We start from the raw sequence: 18,592 nt of genomic DNA on the forward strand, positions 1-18,592 counted from the left end.
TTCATCACCGCGAGCTCCCCAGTAAACCAGGGGGCTGGTTTGGACCGATGCGACAAGAGGGGATGCTCAGGGGCAATCGTGTCTATTGCCCTAGAGACCCCCGTGTTATAGAGATCTACCAGGACATCGACAGGATTGTCAGCCAGCATGGCAGGAAAATCCCCAAGAGACGTCCAAAACACCTGGAGGGCCAAAGTTTGCCCATGCCTGCTTTAGACTATTTAAAGGCATTTGGATATTCTAACAAATTGTAATATAAAACGTCATTTTGTCTAACACATTTATAAAAGGATAACTGCCCTGACCTGGGGGGTAGTTATAACTGGGTCTTATTTCAGATTTCCTGATTCCCTCTACAACAGTCTTCCTCTTCCTTGAAAAGTTTCTCCAGCACTTTATTGATTTGCTTGCTAGATCTCTCTCTTTTATCTCTTCCCACCAAATAATAAATCATGGGGTTAATGGCACTGTTTACAGAGACACTTATGAAGCCATATATATAGAAGAGGTATTGATGATTAAATAGAGCCATAACATGAATGACATTAAATGGAAAAGCAAAGAGGAGGAAGAAGAAAAGAGTAAGCCAAATGGTTCTTAACAGTTTTCCTTTCTTCTTTTGTGGTGGTCTTAAGCAGAATTTAATAAAAATGGCTAAAGTGGACACACACATGATGGGCAGGCAAACCACAGCATTCAAGATAAACCGTATATACAGCATGTGATCATACCCATTTAATAAGAGAGTGAGACTTATAGCAGTAGTTAAGAAGCTGAAGATCCAGAAAATGGAAAGAAGACACAGACACACCTGTCAATGCTGATGAGCGACAGTAGACACTGACTAGTGCTGAACATGAATCGAAAGAGAGTGTTAAAGAATATTATTGAGAATTGATGCATGTCTACATAGGTGAGTAATTGTGCAAGCCAAATTGTATTTATAGCAACAATAGCTGTGACCACACCAAAATCAGCTATGGCTAGGTTCAAGACATAGGTATTGAAAGGATTTCTCTTAATGCAGAAGCCAAGAAGCCAGAAGACAACCCCATTCCCTACAAATCCCAAAAGGCTGGTAGAAAGAGCCATGATGGTTGTCAGAAATATCACTACACTTGGTAACACTGCCTCATTTTCTGATCCATTATACCACATTTCAGGATTGGGCAGAGTCCTCAGGGACAGGTTGGAATCAGCCATTGTGTTCCGTTCCTGCTTTGGTGCGTCTTCTTTTGATGCAGTTCCTGATAGAAAAAAGAAAACAGATAATGCTATGAAGACTAATCATGATCAGTAGGGGTGTGCAATTTGAGAAAACCCTATGCAGTTTTCAGTACCCAGTTTTTGACACCCTCCCATTCCATTTTTAGGGAATGTCCTGAATTCGGGAGGGCTTTCTGTATTCATGCCAAAAAAATTTGGTCCATTGACACCTATGGGGAAAATTTAGAGGCTTGTTTCTTTGTCATTTTAGGCATATCAGTATGAAACCTGCCTCACTTGTTGGCCACATGCAAGCTGGCCAAGTTTCAGAATGTTTCGCCAATCTACTGATTTTTTGGGAAATTTTAATATTTTTTACCATAACATTTTTTTTAAAAAAAGACATAGAGATAAAAATTAAAAACTTCATGCCCCAAGAGGGAACACAGTCTCCTTCAATGCCCACATCACACAAAGTGCTGCTAGGAAATATAGTTCCCATTTCTTTGCTTCAAGCAGACACAAGGTTGGGGGAAGTGTCTTGAGGAAAAGATGAAGGAGCCTGCCAGGGAAGAAAACATTGGAGGAGCCTGAATTGCAAGGCCACAGGTCACCTCCACCCCAGGTAGAGTGCTGCTCAGCCCCATTAGCCCCCATTAGCCAAAAAGATCTGGCTACTCTGATTCCTTTTGGCCAAAGCTTTGGCTGTTTCCCACCAGTCTTACTTTCAAGCATTCAGCAGATGAATTTCCTGAATGCCAGAATCTGGGTCACCAAAAGGATATTTTGTACACCCCTGGTGATCAGTGCTGCTTCACCTTTTAAGCAAGCCTTGACGGGCAAAATAAAAAGATCAATTTGAATTCAAAGTAGAATGTATTTCTTCTGATCAGTGTCATTTGTTCATATTTAAATCTCTTTTGTTTTATTTCCGTATCAATGCGGGGCATTTTAAAGAGTTGGCCAGCTTTTGATGTCTCCAGACTTCCTTGTCAAATAAGATGTTTTTTTACCATAACATTTTTTAAAAGTACACACGATAACAAACTTATTTTAAAATCATGCTGTAAAGTATCTTGAATACCTATATGAATTCTTAACATGTCTGCACCTCAACTTTAATTTCTAATATGATCACTTCAAGATCATTGTATAGGAAGAAAGATGAGAAAGAATCGACCACTTTTGAGGAATTGTTAATGATGATAACAAAGCAGAGACAACTATTTTTGCCTTGGGGCCGTATTGTGTGGCTGGTCAGGAGGGCCAGGCCAGGAGGAAGGGAGGTGGGGCACATGCTGGGGGGATGGACCTGAGAGGAAGAGGGCCTGAGAGAGGGAGGGGCCAGAAGGGTGTGGGGCAGGGCCCAGGTCAGCAATTGCCCCAATATTCCTCCCCAAATACTCCTTCCTCGATTTTTGAGCTGTCCCTCAGCATTATGCTGAAAGGAGGGAAAGACAGAGGGCTCTCAATCGCTGCGTGCCTTCCTCAAGCCATTCTCCTGACGTAAGTACAGGGCCACCCATACCATTCTTATGCTGGGAGGAGGGTTAGACGCGCAGTGGCCGAGAGTGCTCCAGGGGCTCTCAGCTGCTGCATGCCTTCCTCCACCATTGTTTCTGCATAATGGTCACCACATCTTTATGCCAAGAGGACAGGGAAAATGAGGATGGCCTGAGATAGGTGCCCAGGGGGCCTTATATTGCCCATGCCTGCTCTAAAGACTAGAGCTTGAATCACCACTTGGCAAGGGACACTTGGGCAAGTCAGACTCCTCAGCCTTAAAACAAAGGACAAACAGTTTCTGAACAAGCATGGGAAGAAAACCCCATGAGAGGATCAGTTTCCATACATCAGAAACAACTTGCAAGCACATATTTAGTTGCAAGCCATGCCTCTGACCAACATGGTCCATAGAACTGGAAGAAGTCCCAAGGACCATCCAGTCCAACCTCCATTCTGCCAAGCAGGAATACACAACCCAAAGCTCTTTCAATGGCTGGCCATTCAGCCTCTGCTTAAAAGCCCACAAAGAAGTCAACTCCACAACACTCCCAGGCAGCATATCCCACTGCAGAACAGCTCTTACCATCAGGAAGTTGTGTTGTCGAAGGCTTTCATGGCCGGGATCACAGGGTTGTTGTATGTCTCTTAGTTTATCCATTCCTCACAACCTCTGAGGATGCCTGCCATAGATATGGGCGAAACGTAAGGAGAGAATCCTTCTGGAACATGGTTGCACTGCCCGAAAGACATACAACAACCCAATCAGGAAGTTCTTCCTAATCTTAGGAGGAATCTCCTATTAATTTGAATCTATTACTTTGTTTTCTACTCTCAGGAGCAACAGATAGCAAGCTTATTGGGAGTGAAGAAAGAATTGCAACATTCAGTAGTTTATTAGGGTTGAGAAGCAGTGCATTTCGACTGTTTCTAGGGGTAGTTATGTAAGTATGTATCTATATAATTGAAAAGGGTTTATGCATGAGTGAGAATGTAAGAGAACTCTCTCTTTTTATGAAGACCACAGAGAAATGTGTGTAAGTCTGTGCATAAGCATTGAAATGTAGAAAATAATGCTGAGATACATTCTGCCAGAAATATACTTTCTAGTATAAGAGGCCAGAGCAGAGGTCACCAAAATCTGACCCTGGGCTAAAACCTTTAAGGAAACTGCCTAAGGCTGACAGAATCAAACCATAAATAAGCCCTTTCTTATGTCCATTGGCCATGGTTCCAGTCCCAAATATCTCATGCAAGTGTATCAACCCATCCCATGGAAAGTCCAATTGACTGTGACATATGAAAATGAGTCTCTTTGTGTAAATAGAGCCCCCTTCCCCACATACCTGAGTGAAAGAATGGATATATCTTCAGATATAGTGATGAGAAATAATGTTCTATAAAGTTCTGTGCTGGAATGACAGTTTATAGGAAGAGACGTTCCAAACACATCTCAAGTCTCCACAAGACCACACTGTTCTTGCTGTTCTTCAAAACCACTGTAAGAAAATATGCTCATGCCGTTGCACAAAACTGAGGTCCAAATGGGATGAAATCATGCTGTTCCTCCAATAAATGTAAGAAGAACAATGCATGCCACATTCTTCCTTTCTTCACTTCATAAGTTGCTATCTTCACATCACAAGACCAGAACGTCATTTTAGTGGCTATCAAGATAATATCTAGCTTTAAAGGCAGAAACTCTGACTATGTGAGGCTGTAGTAGGCATGTCAGTTCCATTATTAGATTCACATTTTTGAGCATGGTTGTTCAAAACACTAATGAAAAAAAATATTGGGGAGGGAGAAGAGGGAATGAATGCTAAGACCATTTAACACATTTTATAAAATTCATATGCCTTCTTATCTCCATAGTTGAGACATTATATGGATCTTGATTTGGTAGATAATATTTCCTAAACACAGAAAATGTTTCAGGTGACAAATGGAGGATTTGGAACTTTAGGGGAGCCACATTGACTTTTAAAACATCATATATTTCTTGAAAAGGATGATTTTATTTCCATGCTCTTCAGTCTATGGCATCTCTACTGACTTTGGTAATATAGTTAAATGAAACTGGATCCTCTTCTCTCCCTCCCCCCTTCTTCATTCATCACCATACCTGTGATACTTAAACAAATAGGTTCAAGCTCATGCAGTGTCACTTTAAGTAGGATCACACAAGAAAACAATAGAACTGGTGTGCTTTCCATATTCAGATTATTTGTTTATTGATATTTGATGTTTGCAATTTAATTCTAAATGATATACATTCTAAAATTAGAGATACAGATAGGAGATTAGGAGAAAAAATACAAAGGGAAAGAAAAAGATACAATAGTATAGTATAAGTATAGTATATAAGTATAGTACAGATTCTGAGTATAGTATAAAAGAAAAAAAAAACAATAATTATTATTCTATATCCCAATAGAAGCAAAAAAAGAGAAGACTGTTGCATGTATAGGTTATCTGTGAATCAGCAGGAACATATAGCATCCATAATGCATATTCCTTTAGATGAGGCATGGGAAACATCCAGCCCTCCAGGTGTTTTGGACTCTAACAGCTGGTTGGCTGCTATAAATTATGGGAGTTTAGGTCCAAAACACCTGGAGGGCCAAAATTTGCCCATGCCTTTTTTATACTATTCAAAGGTGTTTGTATATTTTAACAAATCTAAATATAAAGAGGTATTTTTAACAAATTTACAAAAGGCTGACCCTGACCCGGGGGGGGGGGGGGGGTGGAGGGCTTATAACTGGCTCTCATTTCAAATTTCCTGATTCCCTCTGCAATAGTCTTCCTCTTCCTTGAAAAGTTTCTGCAACACTTTATTGATTTGGTTGTTGGATCTTCCCCCTTTATCTCTTCCCACCAAATAATAGATCATGGGGTTAATAGCACTGTTTACAGAGACACACATGTAACTATATTCATACAAAAAACAATAATGACCACAGGGTATTGAAAAAACGTGAATGATATTAAATGGAAAAGAAAAGAGGAGAAAGAAGAGAAGTGTAAGCCAAATGGTTCTTAACAGTTTTCCTTTCTTCTTTTGTGGTGGTCTTAAGCAGAATTTAATAAATATGGCTATAGTGGACACACACATGATGGGCATGCAAACCACAGCATTCAAGATCAACTGTATATACACTATGTGATCATACCCATTTAATGAGAGAGTGTGACTTATAGCAGTAGTTAAGAAGCTGAAGATCCAGACAATGACACACAAAGCAGTGGATAAATGTGTTGGCCGGTGGCATCGATGCCAGAGTGGGAAGAAGAGACACACACACCTGTCAATGCTGATGATTGACATGAGGTACTGACTAGCAGTGAATGTCAACATAAAGATGGCATAGTAGAAGAAACTGAAGTAATCAGACAAAAAGTTAGGATTAAACAAGCTAAAAAGGGAAAATATATCTCTAATAACTTCATTATTGAGCACAGCAAAATCTGCAATGGAAAGGTTCAAAATGTATGTGGTGAAGGGAGTCCTTTTAATGCGGAAGCCAAGAAGCCAAATGACAATTCCATTCCCCACAAGTCCAGGAAGGCAGATGAGAAGCATGATGATGCTTACGATATCATTATTCCAGTTTTCTGGGAATGTATTATCATCATAATACAGGAATGTGTATTCATTATAATCCATTATATTCTCAGTTACATTATATTCCAAAGAAATATTCACCGAAGAGTAGAGTGACTTGCTGAATTTTGTCATCCTGAAGGTTTATTCTGGAATACACACTCCTACAAGGGAAGAGACAAAGGAAAAATTACTTTCCAGCTCTGCAGCAGAATAATGAACAATCATCTTACATTCTTGAGTCTTTTTCTTCTCTTGTATTCATGCTTAGGTAAATCATAGATGCGGGTTTATTTTGGAGTATAAGAGAATATACAAGAGAGAGAATTGCTTTCTCACCCCCAGCAGAATAATGATTTGAACACCCACAGGCTGGAGTTATTTCCACGGAGTACTTTCTTGCTACCTGTTTTTCTGAACATAGTTCCTTGCATACAGTGCCCTTGTTCTGGTGGGTGAGGGGGCTTTCTAGGTCCAGCTTTGCTTCTAGTCACTGATTCAAAGGGTAGCAGAAAGTCTGCACTACTTAGGAAGTAATAATCAGGCTTATGATGAAGGTGGAACGTCACTGGTGCAGCATCAAGTCATCTATTTATTTATTTTATTTCTTTGTGGTATTTATATACCACCCTTCTCAACCCCGAAGGGGACTCAGGGTGGTTCACAGTGTTGGTAAACATTCAATGGCCTTGATTAAAAACAGCATAAAATATCAAAGTTGACCCTCCCCTAATAAAACTTCAAACATTATTGAATACATCACATAAAATAACATCATATATCACACAAAGACATAGCCGTTGTCCATAAACAGTCCTGGGTCATTGCACTTTCAACTTTCACTTTAACTTTAAATATTCCCATGATGGGCCAAATGCCTGGTTCCACAGGCAGGTCTTTATCTGTCTCCTAAAGGTCAGGAGGGAGCCTGACCTAAGGTCCTAAGAACCTGGAGGGCCATAGGTTGTGTAGGCCTTGTTTAAGTGGCCTTAAGCCTCTCTGGTGAATTTTAAAATAAAATCAAGCAGAAGAGATTGAAATACATAATGCTCTATAAGGAAGGTGCACAAAGTGCAGGTTTTGGATTGAATGTAGTTTCCTCTGACTTTTTAAAACTTCACTGAATTCATACCCCCGCCTTACAAATGGCACATCATACAACTTCAATGCCTATGGTTTACTGTTTGTACCTTTGTCAGACTTTCTTAAGGACTATAAAGGTTTCTTGGTTTTTTCTCTTTCAGTATATAAAATCTGATTATCATTGCAGTGCTTTGCCACAAAACAACCTAAACAAACATAAACCAATGATAAATAAGAGGGAAATAGTTATAAACTATCAATATCTATGTAACTCTATGTCTGGAATTTCCAGTCTGGGATTCAAGGTTGTTTAGAAAGAGAAACATTTTAAAAAATGACTTCATGCAGTTTTTTTTAAAAAAATATGATGAAACTAAGAATGGAATAACAGAAGTTTCAAGCATGATCAATACAAATAAAGCAAGAAATTTTATAACACATTCTGAAATGTCTACCTCTTCAAAAATAGCTATAGAAATTTCAGAAATGTTCACAATCAACTTGGGTCCTATATGCAGAGAAAGATGGAATAAAAAGAAAGTAAAACTATTTTGAATTAAATATGTTCCAGTCAAGGGATGGGTCGGGTCTATTGGTCTTTGAAGTGTGTGTCACACTTCTGTGGGTGAGGAAATTGTAGCCTTTGACTAAATGTCACTGCTGTGTGCGTAAATGGCCAGTTCCATCTATTTATCAGTCAATGGAAGGGATTGCTACCCCCTCGCCCCCCTTTCCTATTGCATGACCGTGTGCTGAAAGAAGTGGCCATTTTGGGGAAAGATCTGAACAGGATGAAGTTTCCAAGTCCAGCATCTCTTTGCCTTGTCAGATTTCAAAATTAGTGGGCATAAGAACTAGAACAGAATAGAGAAGGTGAGGGGTGAATCTGATGTAAAGCCCTTCTATTTGGATCTATATCATTTTGAGAACCATAACGGTTAACTAAAATTCTCTGCAGGGTTTAACTGGGAATGTGAAGGGAGATGGGCATGGGTGAACCAGAGAAAGGAAGAATTTTGCAGGATGAAAAAAAGTTATTGTACAGACTATCCTACCTTGTTCCAGTTACATCTGTTTGCTCCCAAATGCAAGTTGAAAGGATTGGGATGTTCTCCTTCTAGACTGCGGGAAATACTCAGTTCTCTGCTTCCAGAGGAATTTCTCCATCCAGCAGTGAGAAAACAACTTCAGATATAAAGAATCGGAGAGGTGCTTTATATTATTCTACAAGAGTGGGGGTTAGATTGGTTTAACAATGAGACTTCCAGGAAATCCATTATCAGGAAGACCAATATTTGAGATCTTGATCCGGCACCTTTCACAGGATGCATCTCAAATCTCCTGTGTGATTCAAAACATTTTTCTACATTTAAAAGCTCATGTGAAATCTTCACTTTATATCATCAAGCCTAACTCAGCATTAGGAATTACTTGGAACGTAAGCCAACAGTACAGGCATTTATGGGGAAATTGCCATGGTCCATATTAGAATTCAGTCAGCAGTCTCTCTAGCATGGAAATAAGAAATTCAATAGAAAACATCGGCCACATTGTCACTGCCATTCCCCAGCCCAGAAATGATTTGATCATAATGTTTCTCTCTGTGCTTTGAATGTGATTTTCCTGCCTCTTGTTAGACTGGATGGCCCACGAGGTCTCTTCCACAAGGTCTCTTCCAACACTTTGGTTCTCTGATTCTCTGATAAGCTTAACCAGTAGCTCATCAGCATTTGTGGGACATATGTGTGTTCACACAGTTGCAACAAACAACTAATTTGCTAGAATTCCCCATAATTAAAAGTTTTCTGCAAAATATGACTTTCACATTTTGCAAAATTGCAGCCATTGAAAAAGGACCTCCTAGACATATTTATTTCAAATGAGATATGAGATCTCTCAGTAAAGAATTCCCAAAGAACTGATTCTTTCTACTAAAATCTCAGTTGTGTGTTTTGGAGTTTTAAATTGACTAGGCAGAGTCTTCTTTTTTCCAGTTCACGTGGGTCACTAGGAATTCTCAATTTCTTTCTTTAAAATCCATGTTTTGTGCAATGCTTCAATAACTTCATGGGCTCCAGAAGACAAAGAAGAAGAAGAAGAAGAAGAAGAAGAAGAAGAAGAAGAAGAAGAAGAAGAAGAAGAAGAAGAAGAAGAAGAAACAACAGGAAAAACTCAGCCATTATCAGGACCTCAAAATCGAACGGCAAAGCTCTGGCATAAAACAGTCCAGGTGGTAATCGGCACACTGGGTGCCATGCCAAAAGATCTCAGGTGGCATTTGGAAACAATAAATATTGACAAAATTACGATCTGTCAACTGCAAAAGGCCTTCTTACTGGGATCTACACACATCAACCGAAAATACATCACACAGTCCAAAACACTTGGGAAGTGTTCGACTTGTCATTATGTGATATGAAATCTACCATATATATCTCGTTTGCTGTGTCAAAACAACAACAACAACAACAACAACAACAATAATAATAATAATAATAATAATAATAATTATATAGATGTTTGATAGCCGAGATTTGTTTTTTGTAAGATTGTTGACAGAGGGATCATGGCAATAATGAAAAGCAGAGGGGACAATAAGTCTCCCTGGAAAATTCCTCTCCTGATGTTGACAAGTCCATAGCTTTCATTTCCAACAAACTGTTCAGTTTTCCAGTGTTCCATCATGTTTTCAGTGAAGGTGCCGCTATCAGGACCTCAAGATTGAACTTCAAAGACTCTGGCAGAAACCAGTGCAGGTGGTCCCGGTGGTGATGAGCACATTGGGTGCCGTGCCAAAAGATCTCAGCCGGCATTTGGAAACAATAGACATTGACAAAATTACGATCTGCCAACTGCAAAAGGCCACCCTACTGGGATCTGCACGCATCATCCGAAAATACATCACACAATCCTAGACACTTGGGAAGTGTTCGACTTGTGATTTTGTGATATGAAATCCAGCATATCTATCTTGTTTGCTGTGTCATAATAAAATAATAATGTAGTATTTTCTACTCACCTCTCCTCATGACTTGAGATGGGCTACAAATAATTAAAAGACATAAACACAGCAAAAACACTATAAATATATACACAAAAATGTACCTCTATAAAAATTACCTACCAAAACGTATCTCTAATGAAATACATATGAAACAGATAAAGAGAGATTAAACAAAGGACAAATGAACACCAAAACACACACACACACACAAAGACAAGGGCTGCAGTCTGCTCATGAGGATCTTCAAAGGCAGCAATAGAGTGATGGCTGGAGATGTTCTGGCCTCTTTTGCAGCAGCCACAGCAAAGTCCTTAGATCTTGTGGCCCTGTTGACGTTGGAGGGATGGGCTCCCGACAGGTGGTGCAGGAGACACGACGCTGCTGTATTCCACTTTATGGCCTCAGACCATGGCCATAAACCCATGTTTGCATTAATTGCTGGGTGTCATTTTGACAGAAGTGTTTTGGTGGCATGATCTTCATCTGAATCCAATCTCCCAGATCATATAAATGGAATATGGAAGAAAAATATTTTGCTGTATTTGCTATTTTTGCTGTTGTTTCTGTGAGCTTACAATTTGTTTCCATCTAGGGGAGACCTATCGACAAACCTACCATGGGATGTTCTGCGGCTGAGATCATGTGACTTGCCCAAGATGACCCAATGAGTTTCCATGGTTAACAGGAAAATCAAACCTTGGTCTCTAGAGATTTGTGACCTCATCGCACTTTGTAAAACCAGCATCATATCATACTGCCATCCAAGTTCACTTATGGAGCCCAGACCACCCATCAGAAGATGCACATTGACTTCTGACAGGGCTTCATGAGTGAACTGAGGCAGTAGAGTTATACGATGCTGCCCTGCCATCATAGGAGCTTCCCTGTGTTCCAGAAGGAACAACAGGGCTATCTTGGATGCAAACCGGGATGCAATGCTTCCTCTTGGTGTGATGGGGAAGCGTCAGCTGTTGGTCGGATAGAGTTCTGGGTGCTGGGATTGATCCACAGCCCCAATGATTCACCACGGAGGCTGGTGAATCACAACACTGGACCTCACCCACACGACGAGGTCCATATTTCAACACTCAAATAATTGTGCCACATTGACGTTTAAAACATCTTGATTTTATTTCCATGCTCTTATCTATGGTATCTCTACTGACTTTGGTAATGTAGTTAAATAAATTCGATCCTCTTCTTTCCCCACCAGCTTTCATCATTCATCATGCCATACTTGTGATACTTAAATAGGTTCAAGCTCATACAGTGTCATTTTAAGTAGGATCAGGAAAGAAAGCAATAGAACAGGTTTGCTTTCCATTTACAGCTTATTCATATCTTGATATTTAATATTTGCAATTAAATTCTAAATGTTATATATTCTAAAATTATAGAAACAGAGAGGAGATTAAAATGTTGTTGTTCCATTCCAAAAGAAGCAACAAAAGAAGGTCGTTTCATGTATAGGCATAAATATCTATGAATCAGCAGGAATATATAGCATACATACTAAGTATCTCTTTAGACCAGGCATGGGAAAACTTTAGCCCTCCAGGAGTTTTGGACTCCAACACCAACAATTTCTAACAGCTGGTTGGCTGTTACAAATTGTGGAAGTTGAAGTCCAATAATAAATAATAATAAAACTTTATTTATATAGCGCCCTATCTCCCGGATGGGACTCAGGGCGGTTTACAGTCATAAAAGCAACACAAACATTACATAACAACATAATACATATTATTATACAAAGTAAAATAATGCAATTATAACAATAAATCACACTTACATGACCAGATCAAGGGACGGGAACCATAAACCCAATATATTAAAATGTATCATTTTAGGCTAGGGAAATCTTGTGCAATATATTCAGGCCCAGAAATCGGTGGTTGTCCAATGTAATTACTCTAAGATCTGCCAACACCATCAGGTCTTCAGTTCCTTACGGAAATTGGATAATGTAGGGGATCGCCTGATCTCTTTTGGCAATGCATTCCAGAGCCGGGGGGGGGGGGCACTGCCGTGAAGGCTCGTTCCCTCATCCCCACCAGCCGCACTTGTGTGATGACTCATGGGCCATGTAGTCCCGTCCCTAACACTGTTGAGACAGATGAGGAGGAAAACTTAGGTTTTCCTCCGTTTCAGTCAGAATTGGAACTTTCTCAGCCAGAACTGGAACCCTTGCACCTGCAGGAGATTTGCCTTCCAGAAGTTTGCCAAACAAGCCCTGAGCCAAAATCTCCCCCTTTTTCTCGCCGTGATTATTGTCAACAACAGAGAGGAGCTCAACAGGCTAATCGCAGAAGCCTGAGAATCGCGGCCAAACAAATGGTTGATTAAACCTGTTTCCCATGAGAAACTTTAGGGAGTCATGCATCTGGACCCAGAGAATGGCTTTCGCTTCTGGTTCCCCAGAGAATCTGCTCTTGGCGGGAAACCGAGACCCTACTTAGGTGTTTTGCCCATGAAGGAGTCTTGCGGAGTCAATTCGTCAGCTATGGGAGTAGGTTGTGTGTGGACTACGCTACTCCCGCGGTCGAGTTCTTGCTCCTGTTTCCAGCCCTGTATTGCTTCCCAGGACCTTGCCTTGCTTCACGGACCTTGCCTTGTTTTTGGACCTCGCCACGAATTTACCACGGATCCTGTCCTTGCTCCACGTTTCTTGTTGCCTTGAATCAAGCTTTGTGTACCAAGAATCAAGCTATTTCCTTGCCTTGCCTAAGTTTCATGGACTAAAGGACCTTGTCTTCTCCCCTCACTTTGCTTGGCAAAGTGAGTGTTTCGGTTACTGGATTACAACTTTGGACCTTACTATTTCATATTGGACATTGTTTTCCTGGACTATATTTGACCTTTCCTGAAAGGTCATCTTCTGAACTATATTCTACATTTACTTTTATTGACTTTACATATTTCCTTAATAAAGATATTAGATAGATTCTGGCCTCTGTGTATGGTTATTGGTGCTCTGCAGCCTGGGTCGTGACAGCTTGACTCTGCCACCTTAAGCACCAATTAAACCAGGCCAGAATGTCTACCGGAGCCGGGCCGGGCGACCAGCCACTCAGCTACACCATCGCCAAGGATGAAGTGGACCGAATCCAGGATATGCTCAATACACAGGCGGGAGAGATACGGGGCTTGAAAGACCGCGGAGCCCGTCTCCCTGCCCTGGCGTTGCCAACCAAGTTTTCTGGGGAGGCTTCCAAGGTTCATGTTTTCCGTCGCCAATGCCAGGCGTACCTAGAGGCCCGTAACGCCGAGTTTCCCCAAGAAGACATCAAGGTGGCGTGGATTTATAGTCTCCTAGACGGGCCAGCGGCCAACTGAGCGACGGCGCTGTTTGATCAAGTCTCCCCACACCTAAGTTCCGCGCAAAACTTCTTGGATCACCTTAAGGCAACTTGGGGGATCGAGGACAATTTAGAGGCGGCCGGCCACAAACTCCGACGCCTTTCCCAAGGGGACAGGCCTTTGTCCCAGTACATAGCCGAGTTCCAAGTGCTGGCCCATAACACCGGCTGGAATGACATAGCCCTCAGAGGACAGTTTCGGGAGGGTCTCAGCATCGAGATGTTGGAGGAAATCTCCAAGGTGGATCCTCCAAACTCTCTTGAAAGACTCATTGATCAATGTTTACGGGCCGAAGTCATGCTTGCCAACAGAAAACAGTGGATCCGAGGCCAGAGTGGAAGAGCTGGAGCAAAACCTCCCGCTCCCACCGGCATCCAGCCGCGTCCAGTGTGGAGACCCCTGCCACCAGCCCCATACCCCAGAGGAAGTGAGGAGGTGCCGATGCAGTTGGGCAATGTGCGTCCCAGATTAGATGCTGCCGAGAAGGCCCGCCGCCAACGTCTAAACCTCTGTTGGTACTGCGGAAACGGGGGCCACTTTGCCAGAGAGTGTCCAGCCAAGGGGAAGCCCGCCGCTCGTCTGGCGGCGGCGTCCTCCGTGGAGGCGACAACGTCCGAGGCGGCGGGCGCAAAGCCGGCGGGGGAAGCCAGCGACCAGGTGTAGAGAGGCTCGCCAACCCGGTCAAAAACCCCACTCAAGAGCCGCCAACCGGGGTCCTATTTCTCCTAGTGGTCACCTTGTGGTCAGCCAAGAAAGGACCCGTCATGATCCATGCCATGATAGACTCTGGAGCCACAAACAACTTCATTGATAGAGAGTATGCCGACTCTCTGGGACTACAATATCACGATTTCAAGAACGCCCGTGTGGTACAAGCCATAGATGGCCGCCCCCTCAAGACAGGTCCAGTAAGCCAATGGTCTGAACCCACCAGAATGTGGATAAGGGAGCACATGGAAGAGATTTCCTTCTTTGTTACCGAGGTTCCCCACTTCCCTGTGATTTTGGGAATCCCATGGCTGACACTCCACGACCCCAGCATCTCTTGGACCAACAGAGAACTGCAGTTTGCGTCCAAATATTGCCAAAACCATTGTCTTGTAGCCAAGGTTTGCCACGCTACAGACGCTGAATCCATTATCACCTTGCCCAAGAAATACTCAGACTTTTGGGATGTTTTCAATGAGAAAGAAGCCGAGAGACTACCCCCGCATAGACCTTATGACTGTGCCATTGACTTGGTGGAGGGGGCCCCGATTCCGCGAGGACACCTCTACTCCTTGACTGAACCAGAGCAAGAAGCTCTCAGGGAGTTCATAGAGTCAAACCTCCACAAGGGGTTCATCAGACCCTTTCAATCCCCAGCCGCTTCTCCAGTGATGTTTGTGAAAAAGAAGTCAGGGGACCTACGCTTGGTGGTAGACTATAGGGCATTGAACAATATCACTAAGCGAAACCGCTATCCCCTGCCTTTGATCTCGGACCTATTAGACCGGCTTCGAGGGGCCAAGGTTTACACCAAGCTGGATCTTCGAGGGGCTTATAATCTAGTTCGCATTAGGGAAGGGGACGAATGGAAGACCGCCTTCCAGACTAAATTCAGATTATTCGAGTCCCTGGTCATGAATTTCGGTTTATGTGGAGCTCCCGCAACGTTCCAGCATTTTGTCAATGATATCTTTCAGGATTATCTAGATCGGTTCTTGATCATCTACTTGGACGATTTTTTGGTGTTTTCTAGATCACAATCAGAACATGAGAACCACGTCAGAATGGTGTTACAACGATTGCGGGATCATGGGCTTTATGCCAAGCTGGAAAAATGCGCTTTTGATCTACAAGAGGTAGATTTTCTGGGATACCGTGTCTCGCCACAAGGGCTCTCCATGGACCCGGCAAAGGTTTCAGCAGTATTGGAATGGCGGGCGCCAACCAACAAAAAAGAGGTGCAGCGTTTCTTGGGGTTCGCAAACTATTACCGTAAGTTCATTCCAGACTTTGCCCGCTGGTCTGATCCAATCACCAGCTGCATCTGTGGGAAACAGCCTTTCCGCTGGACGGAGCAAGCAGAGAAGGGATTCCAGCAACTAAAGAAATTGTTCACGTCCCAGCCAATCCTTCAGCACCCGGATTCTCAAACCCCTTTTGTTGTACAGGCTGACGCCTCCGATGTGGCAATTGGGGCTGTACTTTTGCAACCAGTGGGAGATCATCTTCACCCTTGTGCTTTTTACTCCCGTCAGCTAACCGCCCCAGAGAGAAATTATACTATTTGGGAAAAAGAACTTTTGGCCATAAAGGCAGCCTTTGAAACTTGGAGACATTGGTTAGAAGGGGCCAAATTTCCCATTGAGGTCCATACTGATCATCGGAATCTAGAACATCTAAGAACTGCCCGCAAATTAAATCAGAGGCAACAACGCTGGGCTTTATTCTTTGAGCGTTTTGACTTCCAGATCCATTATGTAACCCCAGCTCAGACCAAACAAGCAGATGCTCTATCAAGAAAACCAGAATATGCTGCAGGGCGCAAAGAGACCTTTGAATCCCAATTGCTGCAGCCCGAGAACTTTGCCACACTCACAGTGGGAAATACCAAATCCACTCCAATTGAATCTACTTCCTCTACTCCAGGGCCCCTTTGTGCTCAGGAAATCAGGGCCAGTCAACAGGCGGATGCCTGGGCTCAAGATCAACTTCGCCAAGGATTACAATTTCCCTTCTCACTTAAGGATGGGTTACTTTGCTATAGAAATCATGTCTACATTCCTCCAGGACCGGGCAGGGAAAAGGCACTTCGTCTGTGTCATGACTGCAAGCCAGCAGGGCATTTCGGACTATTTAAAACCATGCATTTGATCCTAAGAGACTTCTGGTGGCCCAAGATCCGCAAGGATGTGGAAAAATATGTCAATACCTGCCCGGTATGCCAGCGCTCCAAGACAAGAAGGGAGAAGCCCTCAGGGCTACTGCATCCCCTTCCTACTCCATCTCGTCCATGGGAAATAATTTCTGCAGATTTTATCACTGACCTACCACCTTCCCTTGGATTCACCACGATCCTAGTGGTGGTGGACCTTTTTACCAAGTTAGCCCATTTCATTCCCTGCAATGGCCTCCCTACGGCCAAAGAGACTGCAGATTTATTCCTTCAGCATGTTTTCAGACTACATGGATTGCCCAAGAGTCTAGTCACAGACCGTGGATCTCAATTCACCTCACGTTTCTGGAAAGCACTACAAAACCTATTGGGCATAGACTCTCGTTTATCTTCGGCTCACCATCCCCAAACGGATGGGCAAACTGAGCGCACCAATGCCACTTTGGAACAATACCTTCGCTGTTATGTAAACTATCAGCAGGACAATTGGGCTTCTCTGTTGCCGCTGTCGGAGTTTGCCTACAACAATAGTGTCCAGGCTTCAACTAAAGAATCCCCGTTCTTTGCAAACTACGGCTTTCATCCACGTTTCTTTCCTTCTATTATTGAAACCTCAGAAGTGCCCGCAGCAGAGGACTGGCTGCAAGAACTCACAGCGGTGCAACAACTTTTGCTCCAGCAACTAGATCAAGCCAAGGAGGACTATAAACGCCACGCTGACAGTCATCGCCAGCCGGGCCCCGAAATCAAGGTAGGAGACCGGGTTCTATTGTCCACCCGCTTTTTGCCCTCCCACCATCCCTGCCGGAAACTAGATGCCCGTTTCATTGGTCCCTATCCAGTGGTGGCGCAACTTAACCCCGTGACTTTCAAACTCCAACTTCCGCGCTCTATGCGCATCCATCCAGTGTTTCATCGCTCCCTGCTCCTTCCGGCGGATGGTGTCCGCCCTGATGCGGACCGGCTGGCCCCCACTCCCGTTTTGGTGGATGGGGAGGAGGAATTCGAGGATCAGGACATTTTGGATTCTCGCTTTCATCGCCGCCGCCTCCAGTATCTCATTGACTGGGTGGGGTTTGGCCCCGAAGAACGCTCTTGGGAAGACGCTTCCACAGTCCATGCCCCCGATCTAGCCCGCCGCTTCCATCAGGCCTACCCCGCTAAGCCGCGGCCCCGCACCTCGGGGAGGGGACCCAGTTTTGAGAGGGGTCTTGAGGAGGGGGATAGTGTGATGACTCATGGGCCATGTAGTCCCGTCCCTAACACTGTTGAGACAGATGAGGAGGAAAACTTAGGTTTTCCTCCGTTTCAGTCAGAATTGGAACTTTCTCAGCCAGAACTGGAACCCTTGCACCTTGTGATGAACCATGGGCCTTGTAGTCCTGCTCAGGACATTGTAATCCCTGATGAAGATGAAAACTTGGGTTTTTTACCTTCCCAGTCTGAACTGGATTCCTCTCAGCCAGATCCTTCCCAGGCAGATCTGGAAACCTTGCACCTGCAAGAAAGTTGTGCCCCAGAAGTATGTCAAACAACCCCAGAGCCTACTTCTCCCGTGTTCTTGCGCCGGGAGTTTTGTAAACAACAGAGAAGTTTGGATTCAGCTTCGCGCAGGAGTGCGAGGATAGCAGCTAAGAATGTTGCCAATTAACATTGGTTCTCGTGAGAATCTTTAAGGAGTTTAACATCTGGTCTCAGAGTTTAGCTTTCGTTTCTGATTCCCAGAGAACCGCTTTGGTGAGAAAGTTGGACTCTATATAGGTGTTTTGCCCGCGTAGCAACTTCGCGGAGTCAATTCGTCAGCCTACGGAGCGAGTTGTGTCTGGACAGCGCGCTCCGATTCAAGCCTCGCTTCAGCTCAAGCCTTGCCTTGCTATCCAGCCTTCGCCTTGCTTCCCAGCCTTTGTTTACCTACGGACTTTGCCTTGTTTCCCAGGACTAATCCTTG

At 43.4% G+C, this 18,592-nt stretch overlaps 2 protein-coding genes across 2 annotated transcripts; both read right to left on the reverse strand.

The window, feature by feature from the left end:
* Positions 1–334: 334 nt before the first annotated feature.
* Positions 335–1,203, reverse strand: LOC134298603 (mas-related G-protein coupled receptor member H-like). Its single transcript, XM_062979326.1, has 2 exons — positions 812–1,203; positions 335–773 (listed from the first exon to the last, which is right to left on the reverse strand). The coding sequence occupies exons 1-2, from the start codon at positions 1,201–1,203 to the stop codon at positions 335–337; spliced, it is 831 nt and encodes a 276-aa protein (XP_062835396.1).
* Positions 1,204–5,355: 4,152 nt separating this feature from the next.
* Positions 5,356–9,735, reverse strand: LOC134298632 (mas-related G-protein coupled receptor member A1-like). The gene has a single exon (XM_062979414.1). It carries the CDS (start codon positions 6,449–6,451, stop codon positions 5,486–5,488), a length of 966 nt encoding a protein of 321 aa, XP_062835484.1. The 5' UTR covers positions 6,452–9,735; the 3' UTR covers positions 5,356–5,485.
* Positions 9,736–18,592: the final 8,857 nt, after the last annotated feature.

Source organism: Anolis carolinensis, chromosome 4, assembly GCF_035594765.1.
Source record: "Anolis carolinensis isolate JA03-04 chromosome 4, rAnoCar3.1.pri, whole genome shotgun sequence".
NCBI classification, from domain to species: Eukaryota; Metazoa; Chordata; class Lepidosauria; order Squamata; family Dactyloidae; genus Anolis; species Anolis carolinensis.

Excerpts from the sequence above, each read along its gene's own strand:
- LOC134298603 (XM_062979326.1), bottom strand. The coding sequence starts at position 1,203 with ATGGCTGATTCCAACCTGTCCCTGAGGACTCTGCCCAATCCTGAAATG. Across the intron at positions 774-811 it reads TCGCTCATCAGCATTGACAG|CTTCTTAACTACTGCTATAA; the intron begins GTGTGTCTGTGT and ends CTGGATCTTCAG.
- LOC134298632 (XM_062979414.1), bottom strand. The coding sequence starts at position 6,451 with ATGACAAAATTCAGCAAGTCACTCTACTCTTCGGTGAATATTTCTTTG.